Source organism: Hevea brasiliensis, chromosome 8 (genome assembly GCF_030052815.1).
Source record: "Hevea brasiliensis isolate MT/VB/25A 57/8 chromosome 8, ASM3005281v1, whole genome shotgun sequence".
Classification (NCBI taxonomy): Eukaryota; Viridiplantae; Streptophyta; class Magnoliopsida; order Malpighiales; family Euphorbiaceae; genus Hevea; species Hevea brasiliensis.
This window is the reverse complement of record NC_079500.1, coordinates 16,955,509-16,973,618: the sequence shown is the minus strand read 5'-3', so window position 1 is coordinate 16,973,618 and position 18,110 is coordinate 16,955,509. Positions and strand designations below refer to the sequence as shown.

At 33.1% G+C, this 18,110-nt stretch overlaps 1 protein-coding gene, 1 long non-coding RNA gene and 6 other non-coding genes across 9 annotated transcripts in view; 2 read left to right on the top strand and 6 right to left on the bottom strand.

Moving 5' to 3' along the window:
• The first annotated feature begins 690 nt into the window (after window positions 1-690).
• LOC110646983 (ADP-ribosylation factor-like protein 8a) lies at window positions 691-4,511 on the top strand. Its single transcript, XM_021800615.2, has 6 exons — window positions 691-1,083; window positions 2,625-2,706; window positions 2,809-2,841; window positions 2,960-3,081; window positions 3,607-3,768; window positions 4,089-4,511. The coding sequence occupies exons 1-6, from the start codon at window positions 1,046-1,048 to the stop codon at window positions 4,204-4,206; spliced, it is 555 nt and encodes a 184-aa protein (XP_021656307.2). The 5' UTR covers window positions 691-1,045; the 3' UTR covers window positions 4,207-4,511.
• A 1,026-nt stretch (window positions 4,512-5,537) lies between these two features.
• LOC110646982 (uncharacterized) overlaps window positions 5,538-18,110 on the top strand; it is a 13,547-nt gene continuing 974 nt past the window's right edge. The window contains exons 1-3 of one of the 2 annotated variants that reach the window (XR_009150618.1): window positions 5,538-5,955; window positions 12,025-17,696; window positions 17,844-18,110. The exon at window positions 17,844-18,110 is cut by the window's right edge and continues 78 nt beyond it. This is a non-coding gene — a long non-coding RNA (uncharacterized LOC110646982). The remainder of the gene's footprint in view (window positions 5,956-12,024; window positions 17,697-17,843) is intronic. The other variant, XR_009150619.1, reaches the window with a different exon arrangement.
• Window positions 11,007-11,080, bottom strand: TRNAP-UGG (transfer RNA proline (anticodon UGG)). Its single transcript has one exon. It is a non-coding gene; the product is annotated as a tRNA-Pro (tRNA).
• On the bottom strand, window positions 14,612-14,683 carry TRNAP-UGG (transfer RNA proline (anticodon UGG)). The gene has a single exon. It is a non-coding gene; the product is annotated as a tRNA-Pro (tRNA).
• On the bottom strand, window positions 15,605-15,676 carry TRNAP-UGG (transfer RNA proline (anticodon UGG)). Its single transcript has one exon. It is a non-coding gene; the product is annotated as a tRNA-Pro (tRNA).
• Window positions 16,492-16,563, bottom strand: TRNAP-AGG (transfer RNA proline (anticodon AGG)). Its single transcript has one exon. It is a non-coding gene; the product is annotated as a tRNA-Pro (tRNA).
• On the bottom strand, window positions 17,010-17,081 carry TRNAP-UGG (transfer RNA proline (anticodon UGG)). The gene has a single exon. It is a non-coding gene; the product is annotated as a tRNA-Pro (tRNA).
• Window positions 18,107-18,110, bottom strand: part of TRNAP-UGG (transfer RNA proline (anticodon UGG)) — a 72-nt gene continuing 68 nt past the window's right edge. The window contains exon 1 of the tRNA in view: window positions 18,107-18,110. This exon is cut by the window's right edge and continues 68 nt beyond it. This is a non-coding gene — a tRNA (tRNA-Pro).

The window sequence follows — 18,110 nt, the reverse complement described above, 5'->3', positions numbered from 1 at the left end:
TCGGGTCAATTTCGATTCGGAACTGCTGGTTTGAATAGGCTAGTTTTGGGGTCGATTAAAAGGGGAGAATTTGAATAGAAATGAAAATTTGATTTAATTAAATTTTAATAAAATAAATTTATATTTTATATAATTGAGTTTTGAATGAGTTTGAATTTAAAAAATAATATTCATAATAAATTTAGATCGAATTCAAATGCAATTTATAAATCTATTTATATAAATACTTAAGTAAATATAAATTTTATATTTTTTATAATAATATTTATAAATTTTAATATATTTTATTTTATATAAAATAAATTTTAAATATTTGTGAAATTATTAAAATTTTAAAATATAAATTATTAATAAAATAATTTTTATGTAAAATATTAACTAAAAAATTATAAAATTAAATAAATTTAAATTTTTTAAAGTAATAATAATTAAATTTAAAATTAATTTAAATAATTAAAAATAAATTTTAATTAAATTTAAAATAAATTTAAATTTTAATAATATTAATTAAATTTAAATTTAAATAAATTAATTTTTATAGATACTATACGCATTGCCTTATACTTGAAGTCATAAAGGCCTTGAATCATTGACTAGAACTGATATCGGATTTGACTCAGGCTGATCTTGGTCTGTTTTAAAAGCCGAACCAGCTCTTGGCCAGATATATTTTCATCCTCTTTAAATAACGTCGTTTTTGAGCAAACACGATTCACACTTCCTTGCATTTATTTCTCGCGCTTTTATTGTCTTCTCCTCAATAAGATCCTCACAGGTGCTGCAAGAAACCTCTACGATTGGCTCAGAGTCGCCACTCTCTTTAGCAGGCGCGTGAAATAAATTTTAAAACGTTCTTTATTTTGTCTGAATTTGGATCATCATTAGCTTTAGCTTTTGGATTTCGAATTTAAATAGCGAGGGAATTCAATTCAATTATTGAGTGGAAAAGGCTCTCGAAAAGACTGGATTTTTCACCTATCTTTTTGGGTTTTAATCGAAACCCTATTTTCTTGTTTATTTGATTGAAATTAAAGACAAAGGAAAGATGGGATTATGGGAAGCTTTTCTCAATTGGCTGCGAAGGTAATGTCTCTTGTTCTTCTGTTGTTTTTGTCTCTGTTTGGATGCCGAGAAAATTTGATATTATTTTAAGCGATTGTTGTTGTTTGGGAGAGGGAAGTTTATGAATTGCGCTTGAAGACCAGTACTAATCATAATAAACGTCGTGCATGGGATTCTTGATTTAATATGAGCGTTGATTACATTTTTTTATCTCCGTTTGGATGCCGAGAAAATTTTGATATTTTTTCTAAGTGGTTGTTATTGTTTAGAAGGGAAAGTTTATGAATTGCACTTGAAGGCCAATACTAATCATAATAAACGTCATGCGTGGGATTTTTTTATTTAATTTGGGTGTCCTATATATTCTTGATTCTCAATTGCTGCTTTTTGGGCTTTCTCTGTTCTGTCTGGTTGGTGGGAACTTGTGGAAAGAGAGAGGAAATTGGGAGTTAAATTTTCAATGCTACTGAAATTAGTCTAATTTGAGTTTAAATTTGGGTTATTATTTCATACTTTCTGTTACAAATTATTCCCAAAGAGCGAGCGAGTTATAAGTTTAAGTTCAGCAAGTAGTTGGAAATTTATTGGAAATAAGGAAATTCTTGGAATCTTGGTTATCTGATAGGAATTGTGTAGGATCTAAATTGAGTATTTCAATTGCTTTCATGGAATCATCTATTAAAGTTGACTACTGGCTACTAGGTGGGAATGGTTAGGTTAATTGTTTTTATGGGTTTTTCAGCTTGATTTTGACAACCTTGAATCAATTATTCATCATCTTTTGATATGCCAAATGGTTGAAGATAAACTGTGGAGCCAAATGCTGGATTACCATCCTGAGAGACAAAAGGGGAAGAAATATATATTCTTTACCATGACAGTGTACATAGATGGTGTGTCTGAGCAGTATTTTGTGCTAAAAGGAAGAAATGACTTGTGTCACATTTAGCAGTTAAAACAATAAATGTCATCTATTCCTTGGTAATTTGGTCGTCTTCATTGAGATATTGCAGTGTGGTCAAAGACTAGTGGAAAGAATTTTTGCGTTGGACTGCAACCCTGAGAACAATAGGCAGTGAAAAATATTTAAAAGTTCAATTTGTGAAGGGTATTTATTGGTTTTTAAGATAATTGAAATAATTGTAGTGCTCAAGTTTGGTGTACCCTTGTTTAAAACCAGCATTTTGGAGCTGTTCCTTTGAGAAACACATTCTGCCATAATATTAGACGTTCCTGTTTCTAATGGCCTCATTACCACCATTTCAATTTTATTTTTGCATGAATTTTAAAGAATTTCTTATAATAATTGATCATCTTGGAAATTATGCAGTCAGTATATGTCTTTATATGTATTACAGAGTTCCAATTGCTGCACCCATTATTAAGTTGAACAATATAATTTTAATTCTTCAATTTTATTACATTTTGATTTTCGTGCTAGACTGAGTAGTGTAAATGTTCAAAAGGATTCTTGCTACTTTCTTTCCATGGAAGTGTCTGATTGGAATGACTCATGTGTGTAATTGAATATATCTTTGACCTTTTTTTTTCCTTATTTGTAGTCTCTTTTTCAAGCAAGAAATGGAGTTGTCTCTGATAGGACTTCAGAATGCTGGGAAAACATCGCTTGTTAATGTCATTGCAGTAAGTGGAAAAGGTCATGTGATATGTATGTCTATATGTTTTTCTTTTCTCTTTTGGTTTTGATGCTGATGCAGATTTTCTTTTTCTGGCTTCTGTTTCTAGACTGGTGGATATAGTGAAGACATGATCCCAACAGTGTGTCCTCTTCTTAAAAGAACTTTTGTAACATTATGAGAAATATGACCTGAGTATTTCTCATTTGTGTAGATTTAATTCATCGACTTGTCAATCACATCATATCTTTTACCTACAGGTAGGATTTAATATGAAGAAGGTAACAAAAGGTAATGTCACAATAAAGTTGTGGGATCTCGGAGGTCAACCAAGGTTTCGCAGCATGTGGGAGAGATACTGCCGCGCAGTTTCAGCTATTGTGTATGTCTTATGCTATTAACTATGCGTGATCTTGTTTACAGACTTAAAAGATGCTTAGTTTTCTCAAAATAATGGGAAAAACTTTGGATGTTGTCATTGTATAATACTGCAGTATACATGCTTCTATTTGGTTATTTTGCTCTTATCCTTCGTTGCTGAATTTTGTTGATTCATATCTTGATCAACGCCTATCATGTTCCAGAATACTTTTGTCTTTTCTTCACATTTTTGTTTGTTGATAAGAAATCAATTTTCCAGCCTATTCTTGGATCATTTAATCCTATCTGTCATTTTCTTCTTTTCATCCTGTTCCTCCACTTGTTTGCATTCTGCTTTGTACCATTGATTCACCCTAAATAAACTTTGTGATCTCCACTTGTTATCCTCTTCTCATTGCAAGGAATTTTACCTCACTTGTTCTTAACTAAGATCTTTTACAAATTAATATGGGAGTATTGGAGAGAGAGAGAGAGAGAGAGAGAGAGAGAAATTTAATAAGCTCATTAATTTTAGATGTCTTTGCAGATATGTTGTAGATGCTGCTGATTTTGATAATTTGTCTGTCTCAAGAAGTGAACTTCATGACCTTTTGAGTAAGTCGTCACTGAATGGTATTCCCTTGCTGGTGCTGGGAAACAAGATTGACAAACCAGGAGCTTTGTCTAAAGAAGATTTTACAGAACAAATGTAAGTGGCAACTAGAAATCTTAAAATGTTGTTTGGTATGCTTATCATAAGGAACAGTTTATGCCTAACAAATACACTGCATCACAAGTGATTGGTTTTTGGGTCATGTTTGCAGTTGTAATTTTCATAATCTTCTGTTTTACCAAAAATGATAAAAATTGATTGGTAGTAAAATCAGTAATAAAATTCACAATAGAGGATCCTCAACATGGTGCGTATGAAATGTGCACATCATGCCACTTCATATTTATCCATCTTTGTAATATCAATTTACACTGCATTTTGATGTTAATCAGTAATTACCCTTTCATATTATGCAGGGGGCTCAAGTCTGTTGCCAATAGAGAAGTGTGTTGCTTCATGATTTCATGCAAAAACTCCACTAACATTGATACAGTTATTGATTGGCTAGTAAAGCATTCGAAATCAAAGAATTGAGTGTCGGTCGCTGTACTTATAGTGGTCAGTATGACAATTTTAAGTAGCTGAATTTCAGCTTTGGTTGAAGTGCACTTTTACTGTGTCTAACAGGGTTTATTGATGTCTTGACTATCATATTTTATGCATGGCTTTAATAGCAGTGCGTTTCATTTGGTTTGGCATCCAGTCTTTGATGACACCCTTGTATTTCTTGTTGGGTGCAAACTGGTTTGATTTGCAGTGTACAGATATTTGTTTATAATTTGCAGAGTAAACATGCTACATTTGATGTGGTTTTGAGTGGATTAATGTTTTTCATAAAATGTGTTTTTTTTTTTTTTTTTTTTTGAGCTGCTGATGATTTTTCAAGGGTGGTAATGGTGAAAACTGAATATTATATTGCCTCTTTCACAAGGCCCATCAAGAAGATTCTCCCTAAATTCTTTAGATTTTTTGAATCTCTATGAGTGGTATCAAAGCTGATGACAATTTCTTATCTAATTTATATGCTTATTGTCCATATTTAAGGGCGGAAATCGTTCTACGCATCCATGCTGTGCTTAAGGCTGACAATTCGTTTCTCATGTCAACACAAAGCTGTAGAACATAAAGGAATTCAATAACTGAATTAAATTTTTATAAAATTATATCACTTTTAAAAGAATTTAGGTTTTTTAAATTGACTTATTTATTTAATAAAAAGAATTAAGTCTTTTCCAAATACAAGGTTAAATAAAATTTAATTTAATTGAATTCTTTTATTTTTATACTTTTCAAAGCATATAAAAATAAATATATAATGCCAATTTTGTTCAATAATTGAAGCATTGTCAATTTTGTTCCATTTTGTTGAAGCACTTTAAAAATATCTATCTTGAATACTTTTAAATTAATAAGAGGAAATGTCCCTTAAAATCATTCAAATAATAAATTTTAACATATAAAAATTAAATTTAAAATATTTATTATTGTAAATAAAAAAAATGCAGTTTTTTTTTTACCATTAAATTTGTAATTCGATAACCAAAACATTTTCACTTCTTCCTCAATTAATCAAAATTAAAAGCTAGGTTTATATTCAAATGCTAATATTCGTAGCTTTTAGATTACTTTTTTTTTTAAAAAAAAAAAAAAGAGATATTTCAATTAAAAGTAATTATGAAAATATTTGCTACCATTTTAAAAAAAAATACATAAATTCTTTGTGCATTTAAGGTGACTATTCCAATGAATAATTACAATAAATTTTATTATTTATAAAGTATTTGTTATGATTGCAAGTTAAAGATGAAAAAAAAAACATTTTCTTTCTATGTAATAAAAAAAAAAAGAAATTTAAGACCTTTTCTATTAATTCAATTATTTATATATTTAATTTTTACATCGGTTATTTTTTTATGTTTATTTTACAGTTTATAAAAAATTAATTTCTTCATAAAGAATGGTTATAAAATTCGGGCATAGTACGAACTGTACGGCTGTAACTGCATGAAAAACATGGATGCTGCTGCTCCCCCTTCCCGCGAATCAAATTAGAGCCCGGTGGCCACAGGTGACTACCAACTAGCAAGCAACAAAGAAAGGGTCTTCATAGTTTTGACTCAAGTCAAAACGCTGCTGGTCTGTTTGCTTCGCAAGAAAACCAAGGAAAATCGGAGAAACTGTCTCCCAAAATTTTTTTTTTCCTTTTCCACTGCTTTCCCAGCAGTCAAATAGAGCAGCAGTGCTCACGTATCCTAAGAATCGCGTTTGAGCTATGTCCATATTGTAATTGGCAATTATTTACTTATTTTCTATTGCTCTTTCTCTTTAGTAGTTGTCGAATAATTGTTTTTGCTCAATCGAGGAAGAAGAAGTGAAAACATTTAGTGATATTTTATGGGTTTTGCTTGTAATTGGTGCTTTGTGGTTTTCATGTGTTTATGGCTTTTCCTTTCCCTTTTTATTTTAATATGTATGATTTCGCTCCGTTTTGCAGCTTTTTCCATGCGTGGTTACATCTATTCCTTAATTTTCAGGTTCTGTTTGAGTTTCTTTATTGCCTAATAAGCTATGATTTCTCATGTCCATGATCGATTTCTTTTTCATGTATAAATGAAATAACCTTTTCCCCTCAACTAATCCCATTTTTTATGCTAAAAACACCTGAGAATTGCAGGTGTTATATTGGATTACATGCTTGTTTGCAGATACTTATTGTATGCTGTATTCTGATTTTATTGCTTGTTGACATGGCTGTTCTATTCGCTTAAGAACATTGTTTTTGTTCGTGTAATAACTATCTGGCTTAATGATTTATGTCTGTGTTGGCAAATGTTCTTGAATAGTGACTTTAACTTGAACATCTGATTGGGCCACTCAGTTTATTAATATTATAACATGCTATGCTGATCTCTTTCATACATTTCAATTTAGTTTATGTGCCTCTAGTCTAGATAAATAAACAAGGGCCTGTTGCACCCAATTCTAGTTATGTCTGGTTTTTCTTTTAGAAAAGAACATTTGTTTTTCTTAGGTGACAATAAAGATTGCACTGTGACATAACATTTTAAGTTTCTTCTTACATGCTATTTTGATAATTATTCTGCCTCATTTTTTATTTTTTAAGGATTTGAATTATAATTTTGAAAACTGTATGCCCCCTAACCCCATCGCCCCTCTCTTCTCTGCCAACCTTTCAATTGAAGAGTATAAATTTTGAGGGGCCAACAAAAAATAAAAGAACACAATACATAAACTCTAACTTTGAATTGCATGAACCTCTCACACCCAGAGAGATTTATACCACTGGAGCAAATGCCTTGCTCTTGGTGTTTATGATACTTTATTGTTATCCATGTATTTAACCTTTTATATTATCTGTTGCCGCTGAATAGTGACTTTTATTTGAACATCTGATTGGGCCACTCAAGTTGTTAAGATTATATCGCGCTATGCTGATCTCTTTCATACATTTCAATTTAGTTATGCACCTCTAGTCTAGATAAATAAACAAGGGCCTGTTTCACCAAATTCTAGTTACATCTGTGGTTTTTCTTTTAGAAAAGAACATTTGTTTTTCTTAGGTGACAATAAAGATTGCACTGGGCATAAAATTTTAAGTTTGTTCTTACATGCTATTTTGATAATTATTCTGCCTCATTTTTTTTATTGTTTAAGGATTTGAATTATAATTTTATGAACTGTATGCCCCCTACCCCCATCGCTCCTCTCTTCTCTACCAACCTTTCAATCGAAGAGTATAAATTTTGAGGGGCCAACAAAAAATAAAAGAACACAATACATAAACTCTAACCTTGAATTGCATGAACCTCTCACACCCAGAGAGATTTATACCACTGGAGCAATTGCCTTGCTCTTGATGTTTATGATACTTTATTGTTATCCATGTATTTATTTAACCTTTTATATAATCTGTTGCCGCTGATTTAGCTTCATTTGTCTTGTTGTAATTGTCTGTTTGGATTTGAGCCCCAAAACCTCTGTGGTGCAATGGGTGTATCCTTGTGATGAAGTTGACATAATAGGTATGTTGTAGACTTAAAGCTCCTTAATCCATGGACTTTACATCGACTATTCCTAGCCAGTTGCAGGTCTAAATTGTCTACATATTCCACATTTAGTAGCTGATGCACCAACAAGAGAATTTCGGGCTGAGGGATTCCTTGGCATGTTTTTATGTTGTTGCTTTACTCATTGTTTTGTTATGTCATCTGAATTAAAGCTATTTACATTGTTTGCTTATCACTGCTTTACTAACACCCCAGTGTTAGCTGGTTACTTGTTTATCTATAAAACTCAACTCAACTCAACTAAACCTTTGTCCCAAAAATTTGGGGTCGGTTATTTGGATTCGCTTTATCTGCTCTGAACGATTTTGAGTTAAATCCTCAGAAATGTGTAATGCTTCTAAGTCATGTTTTACTACTCTCCTCCAAGTCAATTTAGGTCTACCCCTTTTTTTCTTTCTATCCTCTAACCTAACGTGCTCTACTTGTCTAACTGGAGCCTCCGTATATCTACGCTTCACATGACCAAACCACCTCAATCTCCCTTCTCTCAACTTATCCTCAATTGGCACCACTCCTACCTTTTCTCTAATACTCTCATTACGGACTTTATCTAGTCTAGTATGGCCACTCATCCACCTTAACATTCTCATCTCTGCAACTCTTATCTTAGACGCATACGACTCCTTCAGTGCCCAACACTCATTACCATATAACATAGCCGGTCGTATGGCTGTACGGTAAAATTTTTCTTTTAACTTATTGAGAATCTTGCGATCACATAGAACTCCCGTAGCACGTCTCCACTTCAACCATCTGGCTTTAATTCTATGACTAACATCCTCCTCACATCTCCCATCTACTTGAAGGACTGAGCCGAGATATTTAAAGTGATTTCTTTGGGACAGTTTCACTCCATCCAAACTAACTTCTTCTCTATCACTAGTTTGGCCTTCATTGAACTTGCAATGCATATATTTTGTCTTCGTTCTACTTAACTTAAAGCCCTTTGACTCTAGAGTACTTCGCCAAAGCTCTAGCTTTCTATTGACTCCTCGCGTCTCATCTATCAGAACAATATCATCCGCAAACATCATGCACCAAGGAATATTCTCTTGTATATGTTTCGTTAATTCATCTAAAACTAATGTAAAAAGGTAGGGGCTTATAGCTGATCCTTGGTGTAATTCAATTGAGATCGGAAAATCTCTTGTGTCCCCTTCCACTGTGCGCACAATAGTAGTTGCTCCTTCATACATATCTTTCAACACTTGTATGTATCTAATAGATACCTTCTTTTGTTCTAATACACTCCATAAGACATCTCTTGGAACGCTATCATAAGCCTTCTCCAAATCAATAAAAACTATGTGCAGATCTTTCTTCACATCTCTATATTTCTCCATCAAACTTCTAATGAGAAAGATCGCTTCCATAGTTGAACGACCGGGCATGAAGCCAAATTGATTAAGAGAAATAGAAGTATCATGACGTAGTCGATGCTCCACAACTCTCTCCCACAACTTCATAGTATGACTGATGAGTTTAATTCCCCTATAGTTTGAGCAACTTTGTATGTCTCCCTTATTTTCAAAAATAGGTACTAAAATACTCCTCCTCTATTCATCAGGCATTTTCTTTGAGTTTAGAATCTTATTAAATAATTTAGTTAACCATGCCACTCCCATATCTCCCAAACACTTCCACACTTCAATTGGTATTCCATCGAGTCCACAGGCTTTACCCACTTTCATTTTCTTAAGTGCTTCCTTTACTTCTAAAGATCTAATCCTTCTAGTATAATTCACATTCTTTTCTATTGTTCTATAATCTATATTCACGCTATTACCATTTTGACTATTATTAAAGAGATCATTAAAATAATTTCTCCATCTTTCTTTAATGTCCTTATCTTTCACCAACACTTTTCCTTCTTTATCCTTAATGCACCTAACTTGATTGAGATCTTGACATTTCCTTTCTCTCGTCCTTGCTAATCTATAAATATCTTTTTCCCCTTCTTTAGTTCCAAGTTTCTCGTATAATTTTTCAAAGGCCTGTGCTCTTGCTGGACTAACTGCCTTTTTTGCCTCTTTTTTTGCTATCTTGTACTGTTCATATGCCTCATTATTATCACATTTAGGTAATTTCTTATACCATTCCCTTTTTCTCTTCACTGTCTTTTGTACTTCCTCATTCCACCACCATCTCTCTTTTGAGGATGGTCCATGTTCTTTAGACTCTCCAAGTACTTTTCTAGCTACTTCTCTAATCTTTGATGCCATCTGTATCCACATATCATTGGCCTCCATATCCAGCTTCCATGCTTCGGACTCGATAAGCTCATTTTTGAACTTCACTTGCTTTACTCCTTTGAACTCTCACCACTTTGTTCGAGTTACACTATTTCTTCTGACCTCAAAGATAAATAATAATACTAGTAGTAGTAGTAGTAGTAATAGTAATTCTTACCTTGCCCACATAGATAATTTGATATATTCATTGCATGGTTCTTAATAACAGGTGGTGAAGATCTTGTCAGTTAACATCCTATGTTAACGTTTTACTACAGTTCAGGAAACAACATGGATAGATTACATAGTTATCTCAAGATTATCATCAGTCATCAGTTAAAGAAATGAATTACCAAATGTGTGAGTATATTCCCTGATGAGAGTTCTTTGATGGGTTTGGAAGGTGGCCGATGGTGGTCCTAACAATCTAATTCAGAAATTCCTTAATACAAGTATAAAGCTTTTCCTGGGTTTACTGAATTCCCCTGGTAAGTTTTAGGGGTATGATCACAGCTACTAATTCGGGGAAAAATATAATCCCTGGTATGAACCTAGCTTCCCTCTTGATATTAACAGCATTGGCTTGTATTTTTTTTTTCCAATGGATCATTGAGGAATGTTTCAGAAAATAAACACATATGAATTGAAGTTTTGCATTGTATTCCAGTTTGCATGGAAAATAAAATGTAAAGCATAAAATTTAGGTTGAGGGAGTAGAGTCAATTTTGTGTCGTTGAAGTTTCTTGACATGTAGTCTGAAGGTTTTTCAGATATTAGAATCCATGGAAACATATTGTTAATGTTCTCAATATGGGCTGAACAGGGATGAGATGACAGAAAAATTTGTGGAAATGATGACCAAATGATTGGGCTGAACATGGATGAGATGACAGAAAAATTTGGTGGAAATGATAACCAAATGATTACTGAGGCCAAAACTTACTCATTTGGAGCAATAAAGTTGACTTTGTGTAGAACAGGTCTTCTTAAAATTCATATATAAGAAATGGTAAAGTGGGCGCATTCCGAGAATTGAACTCGGGACCTCTCACTCCCAAAGCGAGAATCATACCACTAGACCAAATGCCCATTTGTTGATACTAGTTATGTGCAATCTGTGCTGATGGTGATGGTGATGCTAGTTTTAAGGTTTTGATGACAAATGCCTGTGGGGATTGGAAGTATAAATGTATACTTGGGAAAGATGTTCAACAAGTGAAACTTACTTCATTGCTTCTTGCTAGTTTTAGGATATCTTTTCCTTCCCTGTTTTTCTCTTGTGCTCATGCATGAGCACGCGCTCGTGTGTGTGTGTGGTTGGGTGTGAGGGCCAGTGAAGAACTTGGGCAATCAAGACACTTCCCTAACAATCATTTTGAGTTTGTGGCTACGCCTTACTTTTGAATTAAATTATTTCAAACCTCTTGAAAGAATATATGTTCTGGACTGGGAACAAAAACAAAGGAAATTGCTGTAGGTTGTGGGGATATTATTACGTGTTTCACTATTAAACTTGGAATTGATACTAAATACTGTATTCTGGACTAGCTGTAATTTCACTAGTTGGCTTATTGACTTGTCGACACATAGAAGTAAAATCTGTAGCTTTTTCTTCTCAAGGTACTGGTGAAAAATGTGCTCACTGAAGGTAAGCTTAGAGATTTAAATGAAGGTTTTGGTTAAGTAACAAAGGATCAGCATACTCTTAGACCGGCCCTTTATGGCTCCTTCCTTGTCTGGTCCACCTGTCTTGAAAGTTTGCTTTCTTGATGTTTAGCTGATTTAGTTTGTTGCCTTTTTTTTCATTCTTTCTTTTTTTTTTTTTCAAAGAAAAAAATTTTTTTGCCCCCTCTATGACAAGATGTTACTTTATGGTGTTATTAATGGTTGCAAGGAACAAGCAATAAACTATGCCATAAATCATAAATATTGATGAAGTATTTTCTCAAGATTTCTTAAAAATTTTTGTAACTGTTCATGATAAAGAGTGGTGGTCTAACGTTAAATTCTACACTACATTTGGTTGTCTTCAGCTGGGTTGACTGAGAGTAATTGAACTTGCTCTTGAAATGAACTTCCACAACTGTTTGGCAGGTTGAGACAGCTGGCTTTTCTTGATTGCAAGGGTAATAGTTATTGTCTCTTAATTGGCCATCTAGATTGTGATGTTACTGGTTTATTCACTTGATATAATCTTACATGAAAATAAAATATATTTGAACAAATGAAAATTCATATTGTCCTGCTGGTGACTTTAGGCGACATAACATGGCCAAATTATTTTAACTTTGTGTCAGAAACCTAAAACTATATTGAACATGGTTTGTGAATTCTTCAAATGGGCAAGGAAGGTGAGGCACTATGGACTTCTAGTTCTGCAGTTGACTTCAGTCCAGATCACGGGGAAAAAAAATTTTAAATCTTCAAACAGACAGTATAGAGGATGGGAATTTATTTCTTAAGGATAGAGGCTGGGCCAGATGTTAATCCCTGCATAGGCAATTAAAAACAAGGTGGGGAATTTCGAGAATCGCACTCAGGACCTCTCACACCCAAAGCTGAGTATCATACCACCAGACCAAATGCCTGTTTGTTGATGTTGTTTCCTTATAATTTTTTAATTAACATATTCTCTTAAAGTTGCTCATATTAGTTTTGAAGTTGATTAAATTAAACATTTCCTGAGCATTTCCAGCAGTCCATAATTTATGGAATGGAATGTAAGACTTCAAAAATACATTTGGGTTTTTTTAGATCTTTAATTTTATAATCTATTAAGTTACATTTGTAACCTCATAGATTTATGTTTGGAAACCTTACTATATACATATATTTTTTCCTTTTGCCCGATACCTAGAATTAAAAACATAGCTTGATATTATTTATTTATGTATTTCATTACGGTATGTTTATGTTTGTTCTTTCCTTGGACAATATATTGGACTTCTAGTTTCAAACTTCCAATCTTACTCATTTTCTCATACTACCCTGTGCATGGGATACTAAAGGAAGACTCAGCTTGCATGAATGAGAAGATTGTATCATTGATCATAATTTTCCCTTTTTTTTTTCTTCTTTTGATAATGATTCTTATATAAAAAATTAAGCATACAGCTAGTTGGTTGAAAACAACATGAAAGGGGAAATTGCTTATGTATACATTGCATGCTAGAAGTTGACGTGATACTTTTGTAGCTTACATTTATTTTTCAGCAAAGGATCGCTCATGTAACCTTAAAATTCATCTTCTTTGTTTTGGCATCACTTTCTGCATATCTCTGTTTAAAATTTACATTATGGTATGAGATTTATTTCTCAAATATTCTTCACTTATAAGTGAATCAACCAAAAGACAGTATCTCCGCATTTTGAATTGAGATCCCCCTATTTGTTAGCATATGACTAAGGTATGGAAGAAATAGATTTGTTTACTTGCCTACAGTTGGATTTAGCATTTTAGTTTAGGTAGAGAGGAGGAGTTAATTTTTGTATTAATTTTCTTGACTAGCAGTATGCTGCTGTAGGTTGTTCTGGTATGAGGATCCATGCTGCACAGCCTAATCATTTAAATATGGACAAGAGATTAGATGATAGGCAAAGTTGGTAAAAAATGATGTCAAAATATTTTAACAGAATCTTACATTGAGCAAGAAAGTTGAATGGATATACACGTATGTATATTATATAATAGTTTTGTATGCACAAGTGTTTTTTCGGTACATGTTTCTATTCTTTAATTTTGGCCAACTTTGGCTGGTCATTTTGGTCAGTGAACTTGCTCTTAATATTTGTATCATTTGGTAGAGTTCAGGTAAATTTCCTTTCCTTCTTGATGAATGAACTAGATGCAGGTATGATAGGCTTTCAATCTTGATCTGAATACTTCACATTCTGTTTACCCGGTCATTAGTGAAGAATTTTGATAGAAAAAAGAAGTATGCCTGGATGGTGGATTCTCTCGAAGTTTTTGTGTTTTCCCATTACAATTGATTTTATGCCATTTCTGATTTATAGTGTAGCATAAGAAGCTAAAAATTATATGAATGCTTAATTTCTGAATCAAATGGGGCATTCCGAGAATTGAACTTGGGACCTCTCACACCCAAAGCAAGAATCATACCACCAGACCAAATGCCCAGCCGCTGATGTTATTTCCCTTGGTGATCTTTATGTCATTTCCAATTTAAGGATTTGGTGTACAAGACTTTTAAAAAAATTAATTTACTTTCAAATGAAACATATGTCCACAATCTATGCATGGTGCTGATGCAAAACACTTGATTTATGATTGTTGATGCAGTTATCTTTGTCCACCTAGATGCCAACATCTACTGCTCTATTTTATTTTATTTTTAAATTGATTGCATGGAATCTTGTCCGAAAAATCCTTTGGTTTTTGTTATAGTTTTTCTGTTTGACTTAGGCTTGATCCCTCTGCTCAAACTATATAAACTGAAATCATGTGCTGCTGATTTACTTTGAAAACTCATTGGTATTAATCAGAAATCTTGTTGATCTGAGTTAATAATATCTAAAATCATTATAAAAAAGCATAAAATATTGTTTCCTATTAGACGCAGGCTGGGACAGATTTGCTCAAAAACCATGTAGATTAAAGTGGGGGCATTCTGAGAATCGAACTCGGGACCTCTCGCACCCAAAGCGAGAGTCATACCACTAGACCAAATGCCCATTTGTTGATACCAATGATGTGCCATCTGTGTTGATGGTGATGCAATTACTAGTTTGTAAGTTTTAATCATTTCCCTATGGGGATTGGAAAAGGGAAAGTTAACATACATATCCATTGTGCTGCTTTTTGCTTGTTTTAGGATATCTTTCCCACCAGCTGCCCTGTTTTTGGTGTTGGGTCTTGGGTGATTCACTGATAATCTTGGAATTGAAACTAAATATAATGCCACTGAGTTCACCAGTTTTACCATTCAAGTGTCTAGCCATAGAATAAACTCTGCAACCTTTTCTTTCTCAAGGTACTGTTGAAAAATGTGTTTGGGACAGGTAAGCATTGGATAAATAAGGTTTCAGTTAGGAATGAATCAGTGTGTTTCCTTTTCTTGCTTGCAGATTTCTTTTATTGCTTTTCTTTGAATTTTATTTGCCATTTTCATGTAATTTGTTGCACTGTTTGACATCCACAGTTATTTGGAAAAGTTGAGATGGCTGTCTTTTTTATTGATTACTGGGTTAAATGTTATGTTTCTAAATTGCTCACCTTGATTGCAAAGTCACTAGCTTTTTACATGCTAGTTAGAAGCTTATCAGAAAATAAAACAAGTGTGCACTTATGAAAATTTCACATTGTTCTACAGTTGACTTTAGGACAAATCACATTGCTACATTATTTTAACTTTATTCTAGGAAATCAAATCCATATTGAATAGGTTACTGAAATCTCTGAGCAGACAAGGAAGTTGGGACACTAGGGACTTGAAGTTCTGTAGTTGACTTCAGGGCAGATTACAGGGCCATTGATTTTAGTTCTTGAAACAGAACAGGAAAAGCTGGAACTTAAAAGTCTACGGTTGACTTTAGGACAGATACAGGCCAGATTTTCTTCTCAATGTTTTTGGATTTGGATACCAAAAACAAGGAGGGGCATTCCGAGAATCGAACTCGGGACCTCTCGCACCCAAAGCGAGAATCATACCACTAGACCAAATGCCCAGTTGTTATGTTTGTTTTGTTTTAAAATATACTTAAAAGCAAGATTCCCTAATGATTTTTGTGATTTTATATTTTCATGAACTAATTGTTGGATTTACTGCTATATTCATATAATAAACCATGCCACATCAAATTTTAGATCAACCAAATAGAAGTAGGTGTTTCATTTGTACCACAATAGTTTGGCCCTGAATTATATTTAGTAAAATATTTAGTTTTACAGATCTATTTCAATGAAGCCTTTAAATATCCATTCAACTTGAAATTTGGATGCATGATCTAAATAAGTAGAGCAGTATATCTGATGGTTTGTTTGTGAAAATATAAATAATTGAAAAAGTTATGGGACAATGTAAAAAAATGTGCAATTTACATGTGTGAATTGATTTTGAGCCCTTATATATACTTAAAATGCATGCATGCATGTTTATTGGTGTAAGTTTCTATTATGTAATTTTACACATCTTTGATTGGTCATCTTCTCAGGTAAACCTTTTCCTTTTGCCTCGATGGGTGGAGTTTATCCCAACCCTATATGGCTATACGTATATTAATATGCAAACATGCCTGTTTATCAGTATATGATTCTATTCTTTAATTTGGCGCTTCTTTTATTGCCATTTTGTTAGTGAACTTGCTCTTAATATTTGTACTATTTTGCAGGGTTCAAGTAAATTGCATTTATTTTTCTTGATGAATGAAGATAGATACAGGTATGATGCTGAGCTTGCCAATCTTTATCTGAATGCCATCTTCATGAACCTGAAAAAGGTACATCTGAATGGGATATCTGATGAAATAAAAAAGATGGAAATGGGGCATTCCGAGAATTGAACTCGGGACCTCTCGCACCCTAAGCGAGAATCATACCAATAGACCAAATGCCCTACTTTTGATATTATTTCCTTTGATGATACTTAATATCTTTTCCCATTTAAGGCTTGGGTGCACTGGATTTTTGTTTTTTTTTTTTAATTATTTTACCCTCTATGGATGAAGAGAAACATGTGCATACATGGTACTGAGAGACTGAAAACTTGATATATGATCATGATTCCAACATCTAATGCTCATTTTTTAATTGATTAATGGAATCTTGTCAGAAAAGTAAATCTTTAATTTTGTATTATAGTTTCTGTTTGACTCATGCTTGATTCCTTCACTCAAACACCATAAAAACTGAAATCATGTGCTGCTGATTTACTTCATCACTTCATTTGCACAGATAAAATAGTAGATCTGAGTTATTGAAAAAGCATAAAATATTGTTTTCCTATTAAGCTTAGGCGAGGATTGATTTGCTCTAAAACCATGTAAATTGAAATGGTAAAGTGGGGCATTCCGAGAATCGAACTCGGGACCTCTCGCACCCAAAGCGAGAATCATACCACTAGACCAAATGCCCATTTATTGATACTAATTACATGCAATCTGTTCTGATAGTGATGGAAGTACTAGTTCGAAAATTTGGAACATAGTTTCCCTGTGGGATTAGAAGTAAAATTGGCATACATGTTCAACATATGAATTTTATTTGTTGCTTCTTGCTAGTGATAGGAAATTTTTCCTACCAGCTGCTCTTTTTTTTTTTTTCTTGGGGTGTTAGCATTTCTTGGGTGGTTCACTATTAAACTTGGAATTGAAACTAAACTATTTATAATTGACTATCAATAAATTCTCTAGTTTTAATATCTGGATTGCCTATCCATAAAATAAACTCTTCAACCTTTTTCTTCTCCAGGTACCGATGAAAAATGTGCTTAGGAAAGGTAAGCTCGGATATTTGGATGCACCAAGGTTTTGGTTAACAATGAATAAGTATATATACTCATATAGTGGCCATTTATTGTTCCTTTTCTAGCTTGCTCCACCTGCCATGAATATTATTGATGTATAGCTGATTTAGTTTGTTGCTTTTTCTTTGAATTTTATACACCAACTTTTATGTTAATTATTGCACTCTGACCTCCTCAACCATTTGGCAGGGTTGAGATAGCTGGATTTTTAATTGGTTTCTTGGGTAACTGTTATGTTTCTAAATTGCTCATTTTGGTTTTCTAAATTGCTCATTTTGATTGCAAAGTTACTAGCTCATTTACTTGCTAGTTAGAATCTTACCAGAAAATAAAATAAACGTGCTCTGATGAAAATTTATATTGTTCTGCAGTTGATTCTATTCCAGATCACATGGCCGGATTATTTTAAGTTTATTTTCAGAGACCCTATATTAAATATGGTTACTTGAATTGTTCAGGCAGACAAGAAACAAGTTGGGACATTGGAGTAGAGACTTGTATTTATGCAGTTGACTTTAGGGCCAGATTTGAAACAGAACAGGAAAGAGCTGGAACTTATAATTCTATGGTTTGACTTCAGGACAGATACAGCCAGCCAGATTTTATCTCAATATTTGCATATCAAAAATAAAATGGGG

What these genes read in the sequence shown, in the direction of transcription:
- LOC110646983 (XM_021800615.2), top strand. Translation starts at nt 1,046, where the DNA reads ATGGGATTATGGGAAGCTTTTCTCAATTGGCTGCGAAG. An exon ending in CGCGCAGTTTCAGCTATTGT is followed by an intron (nt 3,082 to 3,606) that starts GTATGTCTTATG and finishes ATGTCTTTGCAG; the next exon opens with ATATGTTGTAGATGCTGCTG. An exon ending in GAAGATTTTACAGAACAAAT is followed by an intron (nt 3,769 to 4,088) that starts GTAAGTGGCAAC and finishes CATATTATGCAG; the next exon opens with GGGGCTCAAGTCTGTTGCCA.